The sequence below is a fragment of the Acanthopagrus latus genome, chromosome 19, assembly GCF_904848185.1.
Source record: "Acanthopagrus latus isolate v.2019 chromosome 19, fAcaLat1.1, whole genome shotgun sequence".
NCBI lineage: Eukaryota > Metazoa > Chordata > Actinopteri > Spariformes > Sparidae > Acanthopagrus > Acanthopagrus latus.
Genome location: NC_051057.1, coordinates 13,625,649 through 13,647,162, shown reverse-complemented (window position 1 = coordinate 13,647,162; position 21,514 = coordinate 13,625,649). Strand labels below are relative to the sequence as shown.

The window sequence follows — 21,514 nt, the reverse complement described above, 5'->3', positions numbered from 1 at the left end:
AGATGTCTGAATTGTGCAGAGTCTCCAGTAAAGGAAGCTTAATTCTGATTTGTGCCATTTCTTTTACATCAGTCTGCTGTTGTATTAAAATGTATTATTTTCTGCCAAATTCTAATTCACATTACAGTTTAATTGGATTGAATGTTTTTTTCTTAATTAGTCTAAATGTAATAGTTTTTGGTAAAACAAACAAACAAAAAATAAACCAAAACAAAACAAAAAATCATATTTCTCCTTCGTTCATTTTGTATGTATGTATCACTGAATATGGTGAAAAGGAACATGGAGGCCTGAGTTAGAACCTGCTTCAAACACATGAAACAAGAGTCACTCGGTTAAATACTGCAATAACAGAATTCTTTATTTACAAGGCAAATAGCATCAGCGAAGCCATATTAGTTCACAACTTGCATAACTGTGGTTTTTAACTTCTCTTGTATATCTAATTTTGCATAAAACGCCCACACACACTAGGGATACAAAGATGGATGCGGGTATACAGTGTGATTCCTGTGAACAATGCAGAAGAAAAAAAATCTAGGGGGGGGAGAGAAAACACAACAGTAAGCTTTCTTCAGAAAGTCCATATAGTATTTTACATATTGCTTCAATATCCCTATGTATCATCTTTTCCATACAAAGAGTGGTGGGGAGGGGGAGGGGATGAGATAACAGAATCTTCAACCCAACACAGAACAGAGAGCAATGATGAGGACCAGAGCAGCTTGGAGCGAGTCTCCAGCTTCACTGAGCAGAGTTCAACAATGATGCACCCATTCAATATTGTACACAAGTCATTATACAAATTTATACAGACAGCGGTGTAATGTACAAGAACGAGAACGGACGAAATCTAAGGCATTATGCTAGGGTTTTTAGCATTTCAAGGTTGCATCTTAGCTCTAAGAAATTGGCAGACAATACAAAAGGGCATTTAAAGTTCTTCAAAACCAAAAGAAAAAGAAAAAAATAATAATTTTGTTTGGTGGGTCCAAAGCCTGGATATTTGTAAGGGGCAAAGAAATCATTTATTTGCTCCTGTCCTCATTATAAATGCTAAAAAATGCATTGCTACCACATGGCTTTAAATCGTGTTTTTTTTTCTTTGTGTTTTTTTTTTTTTTTTTTAATCTTGACAATCTTTGGAAATTTTGCAAAGGGCTGTGAATCATTCTTTCAAAATGGCTCTAAAAAGGCTTGTTCTGCACGACTGTATGATACAATCAAAACAGCATTTTATCAAAAAAGTGTGATCACCTGTAGACCTGCAGCAAAACAACCGCAGGACGTCTGCAATGACGAGAAGCAACACATTAATGCAGACTTTTTTGTGTCCCAAAGTTGACTTGCTACAGCTTCAAATTTCATGTCAAACTGAATGAAAAGAAAAGAAGCAACAACGGGCAACTTCCTACCTAAATGCTGAGGAGAGCACGGTGTACGTATACAACACCATGTTGTCAACATGTCGACTATACACACCATCAGTCACATCCGTAGGCCTTAAATGACAATACATTCAGAATGATTCTCTTCCTGTTTTACGCTGCCACATCCACATTAGACTCTGTTAAGTGACATCATCATAAATTTCTCGTTTTCTTTTTTTCCTGTGGGCCTCAAAGCATGCTAACCAACGGGTCGTCTCTCACTATGAAAATAAAAGCTGGTAGAATTCAGAAATCCAATTGAAAGGTGAGGATTATTTGGCTTGCTCCAAGTTTGTCCTGGGTTAAAATAGTTGATATAAAAAGTTTGTCTTTTTTTTTGTTGTTGTTGAGGAAAATGTACTTTTGAGGTTAGAGAAGATGACTTGCTTTACATCTTGTGAAGGTCAAACCAAAACCCCTACTGGGGCACAAGAACAGCATGTCATTACTGAACACTTTATAGTTGAACTAACTGCCTGAGGTCATAAAATATGGCTAAGTGTCTGTCAGAGAAGGTCTCATGAACCGTGCAGTCTTAACTCTGACCTCTGCTATAGAAGAGTGGCTGGAGGCGGAGAGGGTGTGTGTGTCAACAAGGGGATCACAAACTCCTTCCCTCTCCAGGCCTCAGCCAATGCTGCATAATCTAAACAGGAACGCTGTGTGTGGCTGTAGACTTTCTTGGTACAAACTGCAATAAAAAACTGTGTTTTTAATACTGCATCCAAACGTGGAGCAAAAATGTGTCCTTTTTATTCAGGAAACTGTACAAAAATTACAAAAAGAAAAACACAAAAAAGAAAAAAAAAAACAAAAACCCAAGAGTTTCTCAAGTAATCGTTATTGCTTGTTTACATCACACCAGAACAGTTTGCACCTAGCAGCTTGTATGAAGCAGTTTTCACTCCAGACAACATAGAAAGCACACTTTATTTATCTTTTTTTAGTTATTGTATGGCTGTGTTGAAGTTGTGTGTGTGTGTCTGTTTTTTTTTCCTTTTTTGTGGTGTTCTATGCTAAAGGCAGAGAAGCAAGCGATAATCTGTACACTGTATACACAGCACACCCTCCAGCAACCCTTCCCTACCTCCCGCACCCACCCCTGTCTGCATCGTACCAGAACAACAGAACGTGAAGGCTCCCACTCCACTTCCCAAAAACAAAAAGAAACAAAAAGGAAAAAAAATAATAAAATCCTGCGCTGCTTCAAGAGGCAGTTGTTACCAGACGGGGGAACCAAACCCTAAGGAATAAAATAAATAAAAGAAAACACTTTTTCTTATTGTTATGTACAATCTCTGTAATTCATCTTTAAACCATATATGATTTTGACATCTTCTTCTGAAACTACTGGACCAAAGCATAATCCATTATTCAGGTTAATAGAAGAATCTTCTCAGAAAGAATACAACCATTACTGTTAAAATTATAAAAAAAAAGTGCCTCTTTCACACTTTTAGAAATATTTTTTCTCATTGCTACTAGGATAAAGAATCATCTACAATAATTAAAATGAATCTATACAGAAAAATAAAACTTAATTTAATACACTATATAAACCTCTTGACTAAATTAGTCTAACCATACAAATCACCATTCCACTCAAAACCATTCTTCTGCAGTGTTTTTCAAGATCAGTTTTTTCAACCATATCTTCATTCTACATCTTAATTCTCAAGAAGAAGAAGAAGAAGAAAAAAACAAACAAACAAACAACTAAAATAATATTAAAATAAAGAACAGCAAAAAGGCAAAACCGGCTAAGTGTTTGAGCTCCAGCCATAAATCGGAACATATCTTGGAGTCCTTGCTGCCATTTTTGGAACTATGTGGAAATGTCACAAACGTGAGAAAAAAAAGAAGAAAAATCAGTGTAGATCATTTTTCTTGAGATGAGATTGTAAATGGCCGCTGTCCAGTGAGAGGAATACATTCATCAGAACAAGGGATCCCACCCACTGCTGCCCCCCTTAGGTCAGTGTCCCCCACCAGGAGGCCCTACAGTAAGTCACACTACGGTGAATGCAGCTGGACAGGCAGACAGACTGGCTCATCACAAAGGCTCTCCTCCAGGAGGGTTAGGCATGTTGTACAGAGATCCACAATCCTTCCCCAGCCCTCTTCACACTCCGGTGTCTGTTCGGGGCTGCCCAAGAGAGATGCCCGGCTGAGACAGACGGCAAAAAACTGGGCTGGGGAGACGGGGTCAGGGCACGGCCTGGCTGGGTCAAGGGGCAGTCGGTTGGTTACATGTTTGTACAATTTTTAAAGGGCCGACGTGCTCCTTGCACCAGCTGATCACTGAGGTTCAGGTTAAGAGCTCCATGAGGGTCAACAGTATTTCTGCAGAGAAAAAACACATGTTGAGTCTCAACTTGTAAAGCATTTAAAGGGCAACTCTGTCATTTGTCCACAATAAAATTGCATTATGTAGAAATTTTAGTTGAGAACATTCAAAAATATCTGACATCAAGACTATGCATAAGTTATAAGGTATACCAGAGTTAACATACCTGTCCTGGTCTGGACTTTTAGCTGCATGGCTAATTGAGCTAACTAAGTAACAGCATTTATATTTCTGTTAGCATTTACTCTAGCAACATACTTTGTTTTGAGTATGAATTCAACAGGTGGGAAATTCTTACGTATTGCACTTTAAATTGTGTTTACAGGTCCACAGCCTGTTGCATTGTGGGTAATGTCGGTGTAAAGTTTTAAAAAAGATGAGGACGGTGTTGAATCAAAAAGGCATCTCTGGTTTTACTGAAATGACTTCATTTGTCCAACAGCATTACAGAAATGCAATACTAGAATAGTGGAATACTTTTCAGACCCTGTTGCCTACATTACCCACAATGCAACTTAGCCACTGAATGACATCACTGGAAGCAATCAGATTACATGCAGTCCATCTGGAGTCACAAAAGGCATTATCCTACTTATTATTTATCTATTTATGTTATTTATTTTTTTTACACATTATGCGGTAGTGCTCTCCAACACCTCTAAACACACCTTATGTTTAAAATTGGTGTTACCCTCTAACAGCAAAAGTGATTGGTTAACTTGCAGAACTTGAACTTGAGTAGAACAGTTCAAAAGACTTTAAACAATCAGCAACCATCTTGGAACACACCGTCCAGCCTAAAACAAGTCGGTAAATCAACAATAGTCAGAGCTAATGGCCATACGGTAAATAATTGAAATTATCTAAGTGCCAATATATTTCTATAATCCTGGATGGAGGATAAATCAAGTGACAGATATACTGGTATGCTACAACAGTCTGAAGTGCAGACAGTCAAACAGCAGCACCCTTGGTTAAATATTCATGGCCTTTTATTGGGCTTAAAAGCATTACGGACAACAGTGCATTCCACATACCAGGCTAACAATACCAAGGAGACAGAGGAAAGATTAACTTGGTTGACATTATATAATCACCAGAAATTGAGTGCTGACCAAATATTTGCATGTTTACCTGATTTTCAGAGAGTGACTGAGGTCAGTTTTTGATGTGTAAAATGAAAGTCTGACATGTCACCTGGTCAAATCAAGTTTTAGGGTACTTGTATGTGTGTAAAGAGTGTGCCAGTCTGACAGATCGGTGCTGTAAGGAGTCGTGTTTTCGATGTAAAGTGATCCAGCTGACAAATCTTAATTCCAGACAGGCCTGCCACTGAACACCATGCTGTAATGTCTATATAGTCTAAATGGTCTGGCTCTAAAGTGCCTAATGCTAATTACATCATTGTCCTCTAAGTTCAAGTGAAGCATCAGAACTGCAGCCGGAGGAGTTACGTAAACTCCTGAGTAAATTATTCACTAGCACGGCTGTCCAATAAGTGTACCCAAACACTTAGAGTCTTACGATTAGACAAACACAGATATGAGCAGCCTGGAGCCGTGAGGAACAAAGACCAACCTTTTAGGTTTTCTTGGTCCCCTGATTACTGTGTAAAACTGTAAAGCGTCCAATTTGCAAACCTCCAAGGCCTTAATGCTAAAGTGGCTATATTCCTACAAGGGACAAGTGTAAATGTACACTATACAGGATATTACTGGAAACTGGAAAAACAGCTACAGTCCATGTCATTGAGCTCCAACAAGTTAAAAAAACTGTCTTTACCTTTTACCCCATTTAGAGAATTCATGTGTCAAGACTGGTGTGGTATTTACCTGTTCTTGCCCCATGGAGGGCAAGCCGGGTGAGGGCCCTGAGGCCATGGACGTGACACTCATCTGTCCGGCCATCTGGCCCATGCTGCTCATGCTGCTGGTTGCCATGTTGGAGGCCATCGAGACGTTGTTGAGGCTCATGCCGTTGCCGTTGTACATGTTGCCGTTATTCTGCTGGGTGAACTGCGGTGACGCCTGCTGTTGTGAGAACATGCTGTAGAGAGGGAAGGAGAAGCAAAAAAGTCAAATAAGATCCTATATTTTGCGATGAGAGCAGAGGAGATGCTTTAGGCCCCTTCTGTGCCTGCTCTTTGCACTTTTTTTTCTAAATGATCTTAACTTTTAAAAAATGTGCTGCTGTCATCACTGTCATTCCTTGTCTCACTACCAATCACGTTATCAATAACCTGAACTTGTAACCCTGGTAAACACTGGAAAATGGAGGAGAAGCTTGTTCTGACTGTTTATCCCGAGCTTGATATGTCTGACAGAAACTCATCATCATCAACTCATCATTACGGAGACAGAAAAGTCCATTTGTGGGTTCAAATCCACATGAATGTTGCTAAGAACGTTGTAAGCGTGTTGTTCAAATAGCTACTTAGCTAATGTCAATCAAAACCAAAATGCACCGCTTTTTTCTCTTACCACATCAGCGCTTTATCCAAGCACTTTCGGAGCACTAAGGAAAGTACATGTTGGAACGTTTATTTGAATCTGAGCAGTTCTTCAACATTCAAGTTTGACATTTCCAAGAAGCAATTTTGACTACTGAAATTAGCAGTTAACATTTTTATGAACACATTATTTATTTGACCACTTATTTTTAGAAAAACTTTGACCTTTTGCAGATAGTAGAACATGTAAAAAAGAATAAGGTTGCCATGACTAAAGCAAAATTTGGGGAACATATCACCAGAGTAACCACTTACTGCTGCCAACTGTAGCTGCCCTTAGCAACTTAGTTCAGTTTGATGTACAACAAGTGGTTCTGTAATGGACTGCTGCTGTTTACGCTGTCAGCACAGATGCATTGGACCAGGGCAGGCTAGCTGGTCAGCATGCTAACTTACTGTGAATAGATATCTCTGCAACACAATGCATAGAATATCAAAACTGTTATTTATTTGCAATCTCTCTAAATACTTTCTACCAAAATTCTTACATGCTGTGCCTTTAATGTCTGTCAGCAGGTCGCATTACAACATCTCCGCACAGGATCAAGTATAAACTTAAAAGTAGGGTGGAAGTTGTTTTTGGAAGCTTTGAGCAAGTTTTACATCCATAGGAAGTGTGTTTTTTCAAGGATTCTAAAGAGATTTATGGACATTAATCCATAAACCACTTAATATCATTGGAAGTGATAGGATTTTCACTGAGACTAAAGAGTTTATGTGGGAAGTATTGTTGATTTTTACCTGTTTCCTCCGATGTTGCCCTGAGGCCAGCCGTTCATGTCAGGTGAACCCTGGAAAGCAGCGCTTCCTTGGCCCTGCTGCATCATCGGGGACTGTGTGTGGGCCATGCGGGGAGAAAGCAGGGGGCTCTGTGGTGTGCCAGGACCTACAAAGCCTCCATCGGCCTGTTGGCTCATACCTGTGATGGACGCATCAGGACAGGTCAACCAGCAAATTACAGCAACTTCAAACCAATGTAGTGAGCATTGCAGGTAATTAACACAAACATGCCACATGAAGACAAACTTTTTAGCAGAGTAAGAGCAACTGAGCAAGCGTTATGATTACTATGAGTGAAGACAGTCCGTTCCAGCCTGTAATTATTGACAGACAGTAACTACTTCCTACATGCATGTAAAGCAGGCAAGGAACTAGGAAACAAGGGAACAAGGAGATGGCTTGGGAGAAGGGGGCAAGACAGAAGTAGTATCTAGTGGAAGTTATCTTTCTATACGGACCCACAGAGGCAGAATCAGATTAGGGAGTGAAGGATAAATCAAACATGTTATTATATGAGATTATCAGATTATGGTAAGATTACACGGTACACTGTCAGACCGACAGGCACAGCCTTGATTACAGCCCTGCCTGCTCACAATCAGCAACGAGTCAGGTGTCAGTGTGTAGCTGGTGTTGAGCTTTGATTATTGAGCTCTTGGTGCCCCCTGGTGGAGCTAGAGTGCATCACTGGGACACCATTTTGGACAGTGCACAGAACAAGGAGAATAAGAATATGTTTTCAAATTGGAGAATAAAAATGGTTTAGTATGATTCGGATCATTTAATGCCAGCTCATCCGTGCACAAATCAGATGATAGCCGCGACTAAAAAGCATGTGATGCTGTGCAACTAGAGTCACATCAACACACAGACACAATAGCACACACATACACACACACACAGGCTGTAGCGTGACGTGTGTGGTAGGCTGGGGTGTGGGAGCAGTACCTGAGTTGGGAAACTGAAAGGCACTGTGCTGCATTTGGGGGCTGAGTACGGCCACGTACTGTCCGCCCATCATGTTTGTGTTTCCCATCATCATCTGTGAGGAGGAGGAGGAGGTGGAGGAGGAGGAGGAGGTGCCATGCAGGTGGAGCTGGGGGTTTGGGGGGATAGAGGGCAGGCTGGGGGAGAGAGGGGAGGAGAAGGGGCTGGTAGGGGGAGGTGGCGAGGCCAGGCCTGTACTGGTACCGTAGCTGGGCGGGTAGGGGAACTGCTGGGGGTTGGCCTGGGGGATCCGGGGGTTACTCATGCCTCCGGGAGCCATGTTGGGAGGCAGGTTGAGGCCCTGGGCCCTCATGGCCATACTCCGCTGCTGCTGGACCTGCTGGGCCTGCTGCTGCTGCTGCTGCCTCTGTCGCAAGTGATTACTCAGCAGCTCCCGCTGACGCTGTGCTAACATCTGAGCATTGATGGTCCCCTGGAAGGAGAACGATATGCCGGGAGAAAAGGAACACAGAAAAGAAAATGTGTTAAATGACATAACCGACAATGAAATGAAATTAAATCTGCAAGCCATCAAGAACCATGGCAGTGGTGACCTACCTGATTTGGAGCACTGGCCCTAAGAGGTAGGTTCACATTTGACACACTACTCATCTGAGTCATCATTGGTTGACGGTTCTGGTGGGACAAGAAACAGAAGAAGAGGTAGTGAAAGATCTTTGAAATCCTTCATTTTATATTGGTCACTTCCAGCCAGTGAATAGTTAAAAATATATAAACAAAACAGTAAAGCTGCAAGCAGCGATAAACCGGCCCTCGCAGACCACGCGCATCTGGGCATGCTGCCATCGGGGTGTGCCGTGTAGATGTATTCAGGGCAAGACCCTCTACATGTTTGAACAATTTGGAGTAGATGGCAAATTGTATGTGGAAGTTATAACGAGTTAATGGTTTTATGGCAAAGCATCAAAATGGACCGCGCAACCAGGTGTGACATTTTTTTTCAGTTTTGTCCACAGATGCTACTTGCAAAGTTTGTTGCAAATCAGTGAAATGGTCTAGGAGGAGTTCAAAAAAGTAAGTTTATGATTTTTCACAGTGCCTGAGTGGCTCATGGGGAAGTAGTTCTAAAAAGTGGGTTTGTGACATTTCGTGAAATTTCGGAAAAAAAGGTAGGCAGGAAATGGCACCTGGAAGTGAAGGTGGCCACACCACAAGATTCAGCACAATTTAGTGAACTTGTGGATGAAAGGTTTTTGAATGTGTGACAAAGTGTATATATAAGTTGTAAGCCAAAACAGACTTTCCTTGATTATAGCGCCGCCCAGAGGTGGAAATCGAGGACGACAATAGGTCATGACATTTTTCAGCAGGTGTGACGCCCTAATAATAGTTATCAACAAAAAGGCCATGGGTCAATTTGGATTGAAAGGATAGATCAGATTCAATAAAACTGATTAGATTAATGGATCTAATTCATCATGCACTACAGCCTATTGAATATGGAGTAAATGCCTTCAAAGACCAGCATGTGGCATGGTGGACTTAAATGTCCAAGGTATTTCTTGTTTGTACAGACGTCCTGCCAAAATGTCAACATCAAGGATAATTACACAACTCAATCACACAGCTCCTGATCAAACAGTGTGGTTGCGTCAGAAAAAGGAACGAATCAATGGACAATTTCTCCTCCAGCAGTGTCAGATGCACATGTACCTGTTGGGACTGTAGCCGGTGCTGGAGCTGCAGTCGTAGTGTGTTGGGCTGGTTGGGGACGACCCCGGTTGGCCTGAGTCCGGGCCGGGCCTGCATCCTCATCATAGGGTAACCCGGCCTTGGACCCATCTGGCCAGGCATGGGATGGAAGCCTTGCTCTTGCATGGCTGCACCGGGGTAGCCCCTTTGGGCAATGTGGGATGGTGGGGGACCAAACTGCTGGGTGTACATGGGGGGCTTTTGGTCTATCATCATGGAGGGGTCCTGGGGGAACGGCTCAGGCTCAACTGATTGGCTCTGAAATGGGAAGCCACAGACACAGATTTTTAAAAACATAAAGCCATTTAAAATGAATACTAAAAACTAAAAGTGCTTTAATGTGGTGATGCAAGTTAGGAAGGCTGGTGTCACCTGTTCTACTAGAGCAGGGATCCCCAGAGCACGATCGATCTCCTCTAGGCCGTCAAAGTCTTTTAGTGCAGTGTACAACTGGGACATCAGGGCCCCCTCATCGACTGCACTGCCCTCACCAGAGCTCAGTCCCGTACTGCACAGCAATTCATCCTGTGCTGCTGAGTGCACCGGCCTGGGCAGAAAGGGAGACAAAGATGGTACATAGAAAAATCTAAGGAAAAAAAGAACAAATAAAATGGGGAAACTTAATTTTGATAAGATTTTGTTAGCATGTAATAGTAACTTAGAAGCAAGTTGCCTACCTGCTCTGGTTTACAAAAGCAGTCTGGTCGATGGGCATCATGCTGTCAGGCCAAGGGGCTGTCTGGTTGGGTGGAGCCTGTTGTTGGGAGAAATGGTGGCCAGCCATACCGATATCCATATCAGGTTGGGCTGAATAAGGGAAAAAGACAAAACAGATAAAGGCAGGGTTGTAGACTACAGCAGGGATTAGCTGATTGTCAACTACTGATTTAACGGCATCTATTTGATAATCTATGATAATCTACTAATCCTTAGCATCAATTTTTGGATCGAAAGATAGAAAAAAAATAAAATCATCCCAGGGTGTCATCCTGGGCTTTAGGAAATATTTTTCAACATTTTCTAACATTTACTGGACCAAACATTGAACTGATTTGTTGAGAAAATGATCAAAAGAAAAATCCAAAATGAAAATAATTCTGCAATTTTGGTTATCACAAGGAAAACAATCTGGCATCACAGATGATGGTCAATTATCTCTAAAAACCCAGAACAATCAGCACAAAGGGCAAAGTTTTGCATCATTAATTTTTGAGTGCAGTTCAATGACTAACCACTTGGTGACAACCTTTAACACTGAACAGTGTTGATACACTGTAATATGGGTGAGCTGAGGTCCTCTGTGCATCATCAGTCTCCATGCACCATACATTTTGCAAAGACTGTGGCTGGTAATTCCGTTAAGAAAACCTATAAAATTGAATTGCTTACATCATTGTTTTTGTTTTTAAAAATGCTTTAGTGGGGGTGTTATTAGTCCATGTGGAATCTTCAATATAATGCCATACCATCACATAGTTTCTACATTTGAACTCTATGTAACGTGTTTGAAAGGTGCCCTGAGCTCTCACCATTGGCCATCATCGGGGACTGGAGCATCGGTCGGGGCCCTGGCTGGCTGTTGGGTCTCATGGGTGCACCGTTGGGCCCCATCCTGCCCTGCATAGCACCTTGCTGCCCAGGGCCCGTTGCTCCCAGAGGAGGGGCGGAGGCTGAACCTACCCAACCCTCCTGCTGCTGCATGGCCGGCCGCGGACCACCTGGAGCCATCAGTCCTAGAAGAAAGAAAGAAGAAACAAACAAACAAAAACACACACGCACACACACACACATACACACAGGTAGATGAGAAACAATTAGAAATGCCCCAGGACAGACTTCTGTGGAAGTCCTCAGTCCCCGTGATGCAATAGTGTGATTTTAAGAGGAAAATACATGTATTTTGTACCAGGGGAAGTTTAAGGGCTTCTAATATGTGGGAGTGACAGTGAGAGAAACGTGCCAGTGTGAGTGACTCAATACTTCCTGTCACAGGAAGTGAGTCACGGTGCCATGACATGATATGTTACAGTGTTAGGGCGACAGACACATGAGGGGAAAAAGGTATTTCCTCAGAATTTGGAAAGCAGCAACAAGTGTGAGCGGAAGTAATTGTGCTTTCTCAACTGGTTTTGCTGCTGTGAGATTTACCAGCAAGAGATATCAGAGTAGATTTTCATTCAATATAGAAAAAAAGATACATTGATATTGTATTCCATTGATACTCTATAATACTAGATTAAATTTATTCAATTCTTAATTCCATTTCATTGATTTTAGTTTGTTGTCTGCTCTTAAGTGTTTAATGATCAGAAAATGTGTGTTTGATAGATTTTTACTAATGTGTTAGAGAGAACTCATGATTCTTATAAAGTTTGTCATGTGGTATATTTCTAACCTTGGTGTTTCTAGAATCATATGTGGGCAGTGCAATAATCTGGAGTTATATCATTATAAACTGTGACCGCAAAGGCATGACCATTACACCCACCTGTGCCGACCATGCTGGCCTGGTTAGCCATCATGCCGTGACTTCCCACCATGCCCTGCTGCTGTTGCTGCTGTATGAGTGTATATGGGCTGGAGGCCCTTATGGGGTACTGTAATGATGGCTGCTGGGGTGACACATTCATGTCCAGAGACACACTCCTCACAGGCAGACCCCTGCCTGGCTGGCCTGGTCGGACACCTCCAAAGTCTGCAGACAGGAGCAAGTGGGTTTTAGCCAAGTGTGCAACAATGGAAAAGTCAACAAATAACAGTTTCATCAGTTAAAACTACGAACACACGTTGAATGTTTTATATAATGCTTTTTTGCCCCTGCAAGTGGTGGACTCACTCGTTGGGCCCATGCCAGGCCCGATACCCCGGTGGTGCTGCTGTGCTGCCATGGCAGGATTCGTCTCGGACATCTGCAGGATGTCATTGATGATGTTCTGTTTGTCCATGGGACTGGGCAACGAGACGGGTCGCGGCTCGCAGAAGAGCTGCGGCTGAGCATTCTGCAGGTCGTTCAGGATGTCATCCAGCTCTGACGACTGGAGAGAGCAGAGAAAGAGAGAGCGAGGGGGACAAGTGTGAAAACAAGAACAGATGAACCACTTAGGCCTCCATTTAAAAAGTAATTGCTGCTTCACCTGCACACACACAAATACAGAAGTGATGGGCACACACATTTACTGAGCGCAAACTGAGCCAGTAAACACAACAACACTTGCACAAGGAGTCTTTATCTGAAAGATGGGAACAGCAGGCTTGGCCTTGTTTATAACACAGCTGTAACCCCGGGATAAAATGGACCACTTTCCATCAAATCTAGGCCACACTTCGCTTTGACTTAGCTTATCAGACATGTACTACATTTGCTTGTGTTTGGCTTGTGTCTTCAAATGGCCTCTGCCCCCCTTTCACACATATTCAGGAAATACTTGATCAATTCGAACAATTTTGTTTGGCGCCACAGCAAAGGCAGAAAAGGTGAAGCTGCTTTCTCCTGAGTAATGTGGAAGCAGCGCAAGGCGGCAAGAGTTTGGTTTGTGCCAAAGTAAGAATTACTCTGTGCCCCTCTACTGCAAACAGCTGGACTGATCCTACCCAGCACAGCCCAAGGCTGCATTCAGTCACACACAGCTGGGCGACGGACTATGTGGCCAGTTTTTGTTTAGTTTTTCACACAACTATCTTAAACAAAGACAAGGCCATGCTGGGATCTGGATTCACAAGCTGAACTGAAGAACAGCTCTGACTATAGCCCCTTTTAGATAGAAAAGGTGGCGCATTTGCTGCAAGGTAAAAGCGGCAATGTGGCGTCTCGACTTTCTAAAAGGGAGGTGTAATATTCCTCCTTTTCCAAAAGCCACCACTGGGGTAGGTGTAAACATGTGACGTGATGTGAAGCACGAAGTTGGGCAGTGAACAGTGACAACAAATTTGTCTTCAAAATAAGAGCTTTACATTGCACCCCACTGGAGTTTAGAACTGAGTTTTTAGTGGGGGGTTTTTAGCTTGAAAGTAGCAACCGTTAGTAGCTTACCGCTACAACAACAAGCGGACACAACCAAACAGCTACAGAGACCGAGGAGACGCTAGCATCTCCTGGATCTCAGCAGCTTTCCAGTTGCTCATCTTGACGACCGTGGATGAAGTGATGTACTGACTGCTGTGATGAGTTGTTTCCTGGTTTTAAAACTCCCCGGCTGTGGGTCGCACAACAGTGCAGGTCATCGACAGCTCCGCCCATCTCACGCAATTGCCAGCATAAGTGTATAATAAGTGTACCCTCCAAGACGGCAAATTGACAGACCAAAACAGACCCCCAATTTACCGCCTTCTGTCTAAATTCGGGGACCTAGCCGCAAAAACGGCCAATTGGCAGCTTATTGCCCAGTATAAAAACAGCTTATGAAAGATGAATCTCTTGGAACCTCTTCTCCTCCCCAAAGTAATTCATGTACATTCAACACCAAGAGGACAGTATCACTGAAAAGTGGAACATAATCAACTAGGATTGAAATGAATTTTACAAAAAATGTAGGTTATGTTTCAAAACGGAACAGAAACATAAACACAGGTGACCAGTGGTTTCTAGAGAGGCATGAGAGACTTAAGGTAAATAAGTTGCATTGGCTGTTATTGGCCACGAGAGTGCAGCACACTGTGAATCACTGACGGCTCCTCATCGTGACATACTGTACAGCACACAGAAAACAGCACAGCAGCCACTGTTTCCATGTCGTACTTCAGTGTTCTAGATAATGACATGTGAATGTTAGGCATGCAAATGTTACTTAAGATTCCAAGGCTGCCAAGAATACCTGAGAGAATGCTCATATTTAGTGTGCCAAATGCCTGCATGTGTTTTAAATGAGACCTTTTGATCCTCCACCTTAAAGAAATTCTGTTATTATATCATCAGCAGCCGACGGATAGCCACATAATGCCGACAAGCTCACAGGATATGTGGGAGAGCTAGAGAGAGTAGCAGAGTGAGGGGTGGGGGAGTGGTGGTGGTGGTGGGAGAGAGAAAAGCCCTAATGAGGTCAGGAATGATGTAATGCTCCTGTACGCTCTCAGTTTGCTCTTTTCCTCCTCCTCTCCGATTCTCTCTCCTCCCACTTTCTATTCTCTCGTCTTCTCTGGTTGCTTTTACCCTTAATGGGTCCTATTTCTTTCAATCCCTGTTATGCTCTTCTTTCAACGCATGTCAGCGCATGTAATGCAATCCATGTCTTTGCTGCACCCCAGGATGACATACTGTATTTGGGTAAAATTGCAAAGATTTGTGAGTCCAAATGACCATTATCAAATATTTAGTCTCAAGCGAGCAAGATCATTAACAAAGTTCTTCATGTCAGAGTGGTGTTCACACTGGATGAGCAGCTAAGGACACATACTGTGCATAACAACATAGTGTTTGTTTAGGGGTACATGCATACCTCAAAATCCGGAATGTTCTGAAGACACTGTGTCTCTTTGTTCATCCACACACCCAACAGACAAATAAGAATCGCCTAGATTTAACTTAAACCAATGACGTCTGTAAATGAGCAAGCTGTGATCATTAAATTGTGGTATGTGCCCTGATGTCAACGTGGACTTGACAGGCAGTAGGATCATTGTGCCTCTTTGACTTAACCCAGGCACTTATAGGAAAGGGAACTGAAAACAGGGTGGGTAAAGCAGAACTGCCACTGTGAAGAAAGGCAAAAGGAAAAGTCATTTTACCCTAAATCTTGCTGGCATTATGTCAGCTAGAAATGGAACAAAAACAATTAATACTCACTGCCAAACGAGTGGAAACAGCAATTTTAAAAAGGGGCAATCTGTAAGAATACTTCAAAACATCCCAAAATTAACTAACATTATTAACATAAAGAAAATAACAATTTTGATGTTATGTCAAAGGCGTTGATGTATTGTGTTGAAGAAACATCTACCTAATTTAGCATGCTAACCATTTAGCCCAAGGCCCAAAGCTGCTTTGCTACTGGTGCAAACACCAAAAATCGCCTGGTAGTCCAGCTACCTGCTGGGCTAACTGAGCTAACAAGCTCGCATTAACTACATGCAAGACTGTATAGAAAGAAAACCGTTAGCTGCACTTAGCAGTTATTCTGGTGATGTGCTGCCCCCGATTTGCTGGGAGTATGAAATTGAAGGTGGCCAATTCTTACATAGTACACCTTTAAAGTCACAGGAAAAGTTTTCATGTTTGCGCACTATAGTTTTTTTTAGGTCATCTGCCATGTTGGTTAAGTCTTACTAGTTAGGAATTGATCACTACTCAAAACCCACCTTTTTCAAACGGCCTTTTGACTACTAAGAAAAGCACTATAAACAAAATATACTATTATTGTTACTTCCGTTTCCTCCCTTACGCTGAGATTGACCCCATTACATAATTTAAAATAATTTGTGGTAACTGATTTAATCTCAAGGGGCTTTGGACACATTTGAAAAGAGAAGTTAAACACAGCACATCATCTTCAGTTACAACAGACTGAAGGATATGCATCTTAAAAAGTAAAATTCAAGCACTTTCAAGGTACCTACACCTGAGACACAAAACAGAATAAAATACTTCACACAACTAATTCATGAGTCAGGTGCATTATATAAATCAAACATATTGTTATCAATTCCCTTTCCTCCTTGCCCCAAGAATTTATGGTGTGAGATGGAAAACATTAAAGACGAGAAAGAAAACATTTAAAAAGAGAAAGAGGTTAAAAGAGACATAACTTGAAAATTCAACTTAGTTTTTCATATAAAAACCTTAATTTCTTGATAAATATGGCCTGGAAAGCCTATAAGCAAAAAGCTTATATTCATACTAATACAATCCTTTGTTTTCCCTAAAAACCTTAAACATCAGTACCAAGTCAAATAAATCCAGACTCTCTTAGCATTTAACATTACATCCTACTGTCCAATTGTCTAAATCTAATTAAAAAAATCTAACTGTGAAAATAAAGTTTAGTTAAATTCTTTTTACAATGAAAGCAATCAATATGTACTGTCATGTTGTTTATTTTACCAGTTGTTCACATAAACTCTAATGTTATGCTTTGATCATGACTTAATGTTTGCCAATTTGAATGCCAGGAGACAAATAAATGTGACAACAGGCTTGTTTCATTTCAAACCCATTCTTCAAAATTTTAGGGCTAAATTAAAGCATTTTCCATGCTTTCACCAACGCTTTGTAAGTAACCCTGTTCTCAGGTTCACATAGTTGCCTTTATACATGTAATATGCTTTCATTCTTTTCTGATGGCAGCACATTCTCTGCAACTTATGTTGGAGGAGCAATTATCTTTAAAATACTTTTGACATCTTCTGAAATACTCTTTTATACACTTGTGTTTCACAGGATTAAACGCTCACTTATCTTTTAACATTCTTGACATATCGTGTAGAAATGGACCTGCATGATGTGAGATACAGTGGTTATATTTGTGAACGCCAATGGAAATGACATGTTTGACATTATATAATCGTTTATAAAGAGAGTAAATTCGAGACAGCAGAAACTATGATATATCAATTAATACAAAAGTCATCAGACTGTAAAATGACGGTAAATGACTTATGTGACCTACATTTGACATATATTTTTTTCATTAAAAGCTAATATTAACACAAAGAACACTTCTATAGTATACTGATAATTATTTGTTTAATTTGATGGATTCGATCAATGTCACTAAAGAAGAATACATGTTCCACTTCATGTCATAATACGGTGTAGACTGAACCGTCAAATAAGGATTCTACTGTAGTGGAATTAGGTCAATTCAGCTCCAGTAGACATTGTGCTTAGATTGCACGGATGCACTAACTGGAGCAACATGAACGTATAAAACACACAGATAATCCTGCCTCCCACAGGATCAAGGGACTATATGACCATACCTATACTTCCTTCAGCCATCAGCTAAGCTGCTACTCCTGAGCTCTGCTCTGATTTCTCATTTAGCTCGGCTCCAGCCATCAATAATTCAGCCCTCAAACAATCATGAGGAGGAGAGAGGCGGAGGGAGGGAGAAACAGTAGAGAACAGTGGGTGAGGTTAGCAGGGAGAAGGATGAGTGGACTTTTTAACTTGTACAGTCAGCTTTTGCACATGGCCGAGCAGCAATTCACCAGTAAGGAAGTGAAACCCCCACACACAAGTGTAATGGCTCTAATGAAGTCGAGGCTTAGTTCACGTCTAACAAATGCTCTTGTTCTGGGCTGGAAAGCACCGTTGGTGAAATACGTTAAGCTGTACTGTGCCACCGGCTTGACTGCTTGAATCTCCATCTTACTGCGGAACCCAAACCGCACACATTTCAACACATCGGCCACTTACAGACAACAAAACCTCCAACATCACTACATACACATTAAACATCTATTCCTCTCAATTTTGATTCCCCCTCTATTGTTTCTTCTACGTTGCTTGTTCTACAAACACTCCACTCCCTCTCCCCTCCATCTCCATGGTAGCAGAGAGGACATGCAGGAGCATATGGCTCATCATTTTCACTCTGCCTGCCGAGGCTGGGCTCTCCTGGGGGTATCTACACCTCTCTTCATCTCTCCTTCTTTGTTCAGTTTGACAGCAGCTCTTATTATCCATCCAATCACCTTTTCCTCTTTCTTTATATGTACCCAAGTGGCCACGCACATACTGAACATACACAGCGAGCATGCGTAGCTGGCTGATATTCTGTCTGCCGCTCTACCCCATTTCTAGAAGGACGGTAAGAAACAATGAGAAACCAACACCCTTTAAGACCAACAATCAATCTGTACAAGCATCAAGAGCAGTTTGGTTGCTGCTTTGCTTTTTAATGAGAGGATGAACATGAAAGTTTATGAAAAAATTTGACTTCTGTGACAAATGACAACTAAATGACTGACTGGTCTAAGAAGAGGGAGGTGATGAAAGAAACAGAGACAGCAAAGCTAGTGAGAGCCTTCATGTAATCTTATGTAATTCTATGTAATTCTGTGGTTTAGCAGTGATGTGTGTGATAGAACTACATTTGCAAGACTCGTATCTTTACCGTGTGTTCTGTGGAGCACGTCATACACAGGTTTCCTGCATAAAAAGGTCACATAACGGTTCTCTTCCTGCATTAGAGCTGAAACCTCTCTACACAGAAAAATGTGAGTTTCACCAGTAACACACTGTCCTTGCTCACTTCCTTTTACTCTTTTCTCCTCTTCTGTCTTTCAGCGCCAGGCCTGACCTGCACTTTGTGCCAAACCTGCGGATTCTGGCCAAACGCGACCAGGATCAAATGGCTGGAGAACCACAGGGGCTCCTTCCAAATGTCACAGTTGTTTGAAGCTGGCAGACAGCTTCCCTCTGCTTGTGCTGCCAACACAGAGGCAGTGAAAGGACCAGATGTGTTTATATACGTGAATGAAAAAACATGCATGATGTCTTAAGTGTATATGGCAAGATCATATATAAGCCACAAATACTGTCTGACCGCTATGCTGCCAGACAGCTTGTGTGTTTAGCTGTAGCATCCTGTGTGGACGTGGGACTTGGAGGAGCCGACATCTGCTACCTAACCCAGATTAACGCTCAGACAGAAGCAAGTGGAGCAGTACAGGGCAAAAAGTTCTGGTTTTTGCAATGGGCTACAGAGAAGGAGGCTAGAAAATCAGTTTTAGGCCAACTCTAAATCTTTCATCACTTCAAAGATGAAAATGATGCAGGAAACGGGCTACTTTACACACAAACGGGAGTAGAGTTTTTTATACAAACTGACCTGTTCAGCCCGGTCGTATCCTGTGTCATGTTTCTCCGACTTGACAAGGGGGTGTTTGCCCCCTTCGACCTTCACCTCCCCAGGCTCCAGCTTAGGGACCTTGTCCTTCAGTACAGTGTCATCTTTATCCAGTAGGTAGCGTAGCAGGGCATTGTCTTTCTTCTTGGGGCTCAAGGGCTCCTGCTTGAGTGCGATATCTGCCCCAGAAGCTGAACCGGCACCCTGGGCTTGATCTTGGCCAAGCTCTTTGCCTGTGGCCTCTGCAGTGAGTTTGGCCAGATCCACAGGAGAAGTACTGTTCTGAAGCAGTTGGTGGAGGATCTTGTGTTTTTCTTTAAGGGATGTGGCGTGAGTGTTACCTCCAGTAAGACCACCCCGGACTCCTGCCCCAGCCTGGTCCTTACCCTCCCCTCCTGCACCAGGGGACAGGGGTGTCTCCAGAGGCTCTGGCTTGGTGGTGAGCAGCTGCAGTAGCTTGGTGTGGCCCTTGTTGTCGTGAAGACGGCTATGAGCGTCGTGGCAATCAGAGGGCCCATCCCTCTCTTCCTTGGGCTCAGCTAGGTTGCTCTCTGTCTGGCCTTGGGGGTGCCCCTGGCCCACCTCTGTGTGAGGTCCAAATGAGTCTCCTGTGCCAGCAGCAGCACCACTTCCTCCACCAAGTTTTGACATCAGATGAGTGTTTACCCCTGATCCTTGTGCGACCCCAGCTGGGGAGCCTATCTTCCGGTCTGGAGAGCTCAACGTGTGTGCATGAGGGGGCCCATGCCCGTGTCCTACACCGTGGCACTCACTAAGAGCCTGCAGCGCTGACAGAGAACTACTAGTGTAGCTGTTAGCATGGGAGCTAGTCGTGCTACTATTACCTGCACCAGGCCCTCCACCACACATCCCTACTGGGGAGGGTGAGTGCAGGCCACCTGCTACACGAGGGCTGCCTGCCCCCCCAGGACTTCCCCGGTGCCTGGGCGACAGCATAGAGTTCTGTTGAGGTGGATGCGGCCCACCGGCTGGGCTGGGGCTGGCACGAGACGGGCTGTTCATTCTCCAGTTAGTGCCCTGCTGTGGCGGCTGCATGCCCCCAGTGTGATTATGTGGTGGGGGACAGCCAAAACGGTAGCCCTGCATATGGCCCCCCATGGCTGCTGGCTCTCTGGGGCCAGCAGGGCCTGGAGGGGAAAAAGGCGTGCTGTTGCTGCTGATGGTAGTGTCTTGGCCCTGAGGCCCCGACCCTGGCAAACTGCCTGGGGTTGGAGGAGTCATGGAGGGAGTGGAGGAGTTCATCGGTTTGGGCGCCATCCCTGTGGCCTGACTGCCAGGACCCATGTCCTGGCCCATTCCACATACTGTCTGCTCCCTAGAATTTAAACACAAACAAATAAAACACTTAATTAAACTATTTTTTGACAAAAAAATATTCTGCAGAATTTAGAATATACATAAAATTTGACACTTGAAGGTCTTGGGGATTATCCATGTGTGACACTGTTTTTGGAAGGAGGTCATTGTTAATGAACTTTTCAAATATAAATTTGATGTTTTTTGGGCAACACCACCTGCCTTAAGCTGTTAAAATTCTTCATTAAACTGGTTATACAAGTCTCAGTAGTGACTGGGCAAATGCATCCAAAACTAACTTAAGCATGACTTAACATATAAACCCATTTGCAATGAAGCCAATAGGTCATGCTGCAGGGCACTAACAGGATAGAACATGCAACCGAGTTCTTGCAGCAGATCTGTCTCTCTCTGTAGGTAGCAAGACATACCTCTGAAGAATGTGCAGGGACATGTAGAGCTGGGGTTCGTTGGTGGCAGGCGAGCGCACCAGTTTACTCTTGGTGTGCGCCGACACGATGGTTCCGTCAGAGAGGGAGAAACGGTAGATGGGGCTGAATGCCTGGCCATGGCGGAGCACTACAGAAACAAATGAACTTATATCAGTTAATGGATACACATTTTTAACCTGGATGATTATTTGTAC

General features: G+C 42.9%; 1 protein-coding gene across 23 annotated transcripts in view; it reads right to left on the bottom strand.

The window, feature by feature from the left end:
* Positions 1-1,110: 1,110 nt before the first annotated feature.
* Positions 1,111-21,514, bottom strand: part of ncoa2 (nuclear receptor coactivator 2) — a 60,071-nt gene continuing 39,667 nt past the window's right edge. For all 23 annotated transcript variants that reach the window (XM_037078567.1, XM_037078562.1, XM_037078566.1 and 20 more), the window contains 13 exons: positions 21,300-21,447; positions 19,534-20,887; positions 12,603-12,801; positions 12,255-12,461; positions 11,296-11,499; positions 10,444-10,573; positions 10,139-10,313; positions 9,728-10,024; positions 8,612-8,689; positions 8,015-8,486; positions 7,028-7,205; positions 5,610-5,823; positions 1,111-3,773 (listed from right to left, as the gene is read on the bottom strand). In XM_037078567.1, coding sequence (XP_036934462.1) covers positions 3,762-3,773; positions 5,610-5,823; positions 7,028-7,205; positions 8,015-8,486; positions 8,612-8,689; positions 9,728-10,024; positions 10,139-10,313; positions 10,444-10,573; positions 11,296-11,499; positions 12,255-12,461; positions 12,603-12,801; positions 19,534-20,887; positions 21,300-21,447 — 3,668 coding nt within the window. In that variant the 3' untranslated portion in view covers positions 1,111-3,761. The remainder of the gene's footprint in view (positions 3,774-5,609; positions 5,824-7,027; positions 7,206-8,014; positions 8,487-8,611; positions 8,690-9,727; positions 10,025-10,138; positions 10,314-10,443; positions 10,574-11,295; positions 11,500-12,254; positions 12,462-12,602; positions 12,802-19,533; positions 20,888-21,299; positions 21,448-21,514) is intronic.